Source organism: Parasteatoda tepidariorum, chromosome 10, assembly GCF_043381705.1.
Source record: "Parasteatoda tepidariorum isolate YZ-2023 chromosome 10, CAS_Ptep_4.0, whole genome shotgun sequence".
In the NCBI taxonomy this organism is placed as follows: domain Eukaryota; kingdom Metazoa; phylum Arthropoda; class Arachnida; order Araneae; family Theridiidae; genus Parasteatoda; species Parasteatoda tepidariorum.
Window position 1 is genome coordinate 72,092,846 of NC_092213.1, and position 2,440 is coordinate 72,095,285.

A 2,440-nucleotide genomic window follows, 5' to 3' on the forward strand; every position below is an offset into this window, starting at 1 on the left:
TTGATGATGATCACAAGCAACAATGAATGGTTTTTTGAGCAAAAAGAGAAAGGGGCGATATCTGTCAGCCAACCCTAAGAGGGGGGCGATGGTCCACAAATGATTGGGAAACAATGACTTAGTCTTTCAAAAATTCAGTTTTGTCAAATATTTTTAACATTGATTCAAAGATGTTTGCTAGCTTATAACTCTTTTAAAAAAATTGTTTATTGCACTTTCTGTAATACGCTGCCTGCTCAAAACAATTAAAGGATATTGAAAGTCTTATTAAAAAAAAATTATTTTCAAACTTCGCAGTAGGCAAACTTGGAGTTAGACGTCGAAGACGAAACTTTATCGGCAGCGAATTTGATTTGGCGGGAAAAAATTATCCACATCAATAAGCGCGTTATTTCAATGAGTGATATGTCTCAATGAAGTCATTTAACCGAATCAGAAGCTTGGAGAGTTGCTGACCGGTTAGAGGAAGGGGGGGCGTCTTTTGGACAGGGCACAATACCGGAAATACGAAATTGCATTGTTGAAAACCATAATTACATATTATACTTTCTCTAATAGCTTTTGAATAGCTTCATCGATTGGCATGTTGTTTTCTCTTTCATTGCTAATATTTTTTAGATCATTTTGGGATTTTTTTACCTCTTTTTACATTGAGTTGCTCGCATACAACGTTGCACTGTCAAGCAAACAGCAACGTTACAAAATGTTTAAAAAATTTAAGAAGGCAAAATATCGAAAAAAATTCAATCTTGGGCTTCAACATACGTTAAACGTGAATTATATTCATATATAATATTTATATATAATATTAGTCCTTAAATAATAAAATTACATGTTTACGGCCTAGATCAGTTATGTGTATCAGTAATCCTGGGTATAAATGTTAAGAAAAAGAAATTTTTTAACAACAAAAAACATTTAGTTTTAGTTTGTTCTAGGATTAGAAAGTTAAATAAAACTGATTAGCAATCAAAAGTCCATTTTAATTACAAATTAACACTTCATATGGATGCAAATCACATGAACATTTAAGAGATCAAAAAATTAATCCAACTCTCTCTTGAACGAAATGACTTTTATATTTACATATAGTCTTAATTTCTGACTGTCCGATTTTAAATCTCGAAATAATTAAAATTCTACATAGTTAAAATATACAGCTGATCACCGGAGGCAGCTAGTAAAGAAATAAAATTATGTCAGTTTGATAATTGTACGGCGGTTCGTTCGAACGCTGGAAAAATGTAGAATTTAAAGTTGAAGAATAGAATTTAATAAATGAATAATATAAGTTTGTAAGTCTACAAGATACTTCTAGATTAAATATCTTCAACAAAAAGAAAAGCTACACGTGGATTAGATGTGTCTAAATAAAGTGGAATCAAAAACAATTCCGTTGCCTTAAATATACTCATATTGATGCGATCACTTTAAGCTCTTTTACTTTTTATATAGATACCCTGGATTGAAAATTCTTGCTTTAACAACCAACTATGTTTTGATATTTAACTGTAGTAATTTTTCACCAAAAGCACAGAACTTCCATAGAGTTGTTCAAAATTAATCGATTTATAATTAGAGAAATATTAAAATAAACAGTAATGAATGATAAGATGACAAAAAAATCTTTTAAAGTACTAACAAAATTAAAATTATTCTGCTTATCTGTTTTACTTCGTTACCAATTTAAGTATTGTGAGGTATTAAAGCATTAATGTTCAGTAATCAGCGAAATATATTAAACGTTTCTGTTAACAAATTATTATTATTTGTTTTTACTTTCACGTGACTAGTCATTAATTTACCATAATAATGAGGGAAAATACAGAATCTTTTAAACAATGCAAATTGATGCACAAATTATTACAATAGGATTAAAAAAATCTTTAGAAGTGGCGGGAACTAAAGATATACTTACACGTAATACAAAATAATATTCCGAAAACAAAGAAAGCTAAATTCAGTTGAATCATTTTCGTTCCCCGAAATCTCAACTTCAAATGGGATAAAAAAGAAAATCTTTGGTAACTGCCCAGTTACTTAAACATCTGCAGAGATATGGAACACTCTTAATCGCTGAGACAATCTATATTTCAAATATCTACATTCAGAGAACATATTTAGAATAGATAGTGTGAAGTAAGAAACCATTAGAGGGTAGAGGTCAAGTGATGTGGTCTCTTACTATCATTTTCCCGTCTTTGATTGCCTATCAGTTGAAAAAAATTGCTGGCTTAAACAATCTCTATAAAATAAATAAACCAGGGAGATATAAGGCTTAAAAATTGGAAATGATTAAGAATGAATGGAAGGACTGTTTAGAAATTCAGTTTTTTTCTTGTAAGATTTCAGAAACTTTTCACAATAATCTATTCTTATCATTTACTATTTTAAAAAAGTTAATGGAACATCACGGTCGTAAATACTTCCAAACCATAGC

The 2,440-nt window shown here is 29.8% G+C and overlaps 1 protein-coding gene across 1 annotated transcript in view; it reads right to left on the reverse strand.

Moving 5' to 3' along the window:
• LOC107437791 (uncharacterized protein CG3556-like) overlaps positions 1–2,163 on the reverse strand; it is a 59,444-nt gene extending 57,281 nt beyond the window's left edge. Inside the window, exon 1 of the mRNA XM_071186047.1 lies at positions 1,919–2,163. Within this exon, the coding sequence (XP_071042148.1) occupies positions 1,919–1,973 (55 nt within the window). The 5' untranslated portion in view covers positions 1,974–2,163. The remainder of the gene's footprint in view (positions 1–1,918) is intronic.
• Positions 2,164–2,440: the final 277 nt, after the last annotated feature.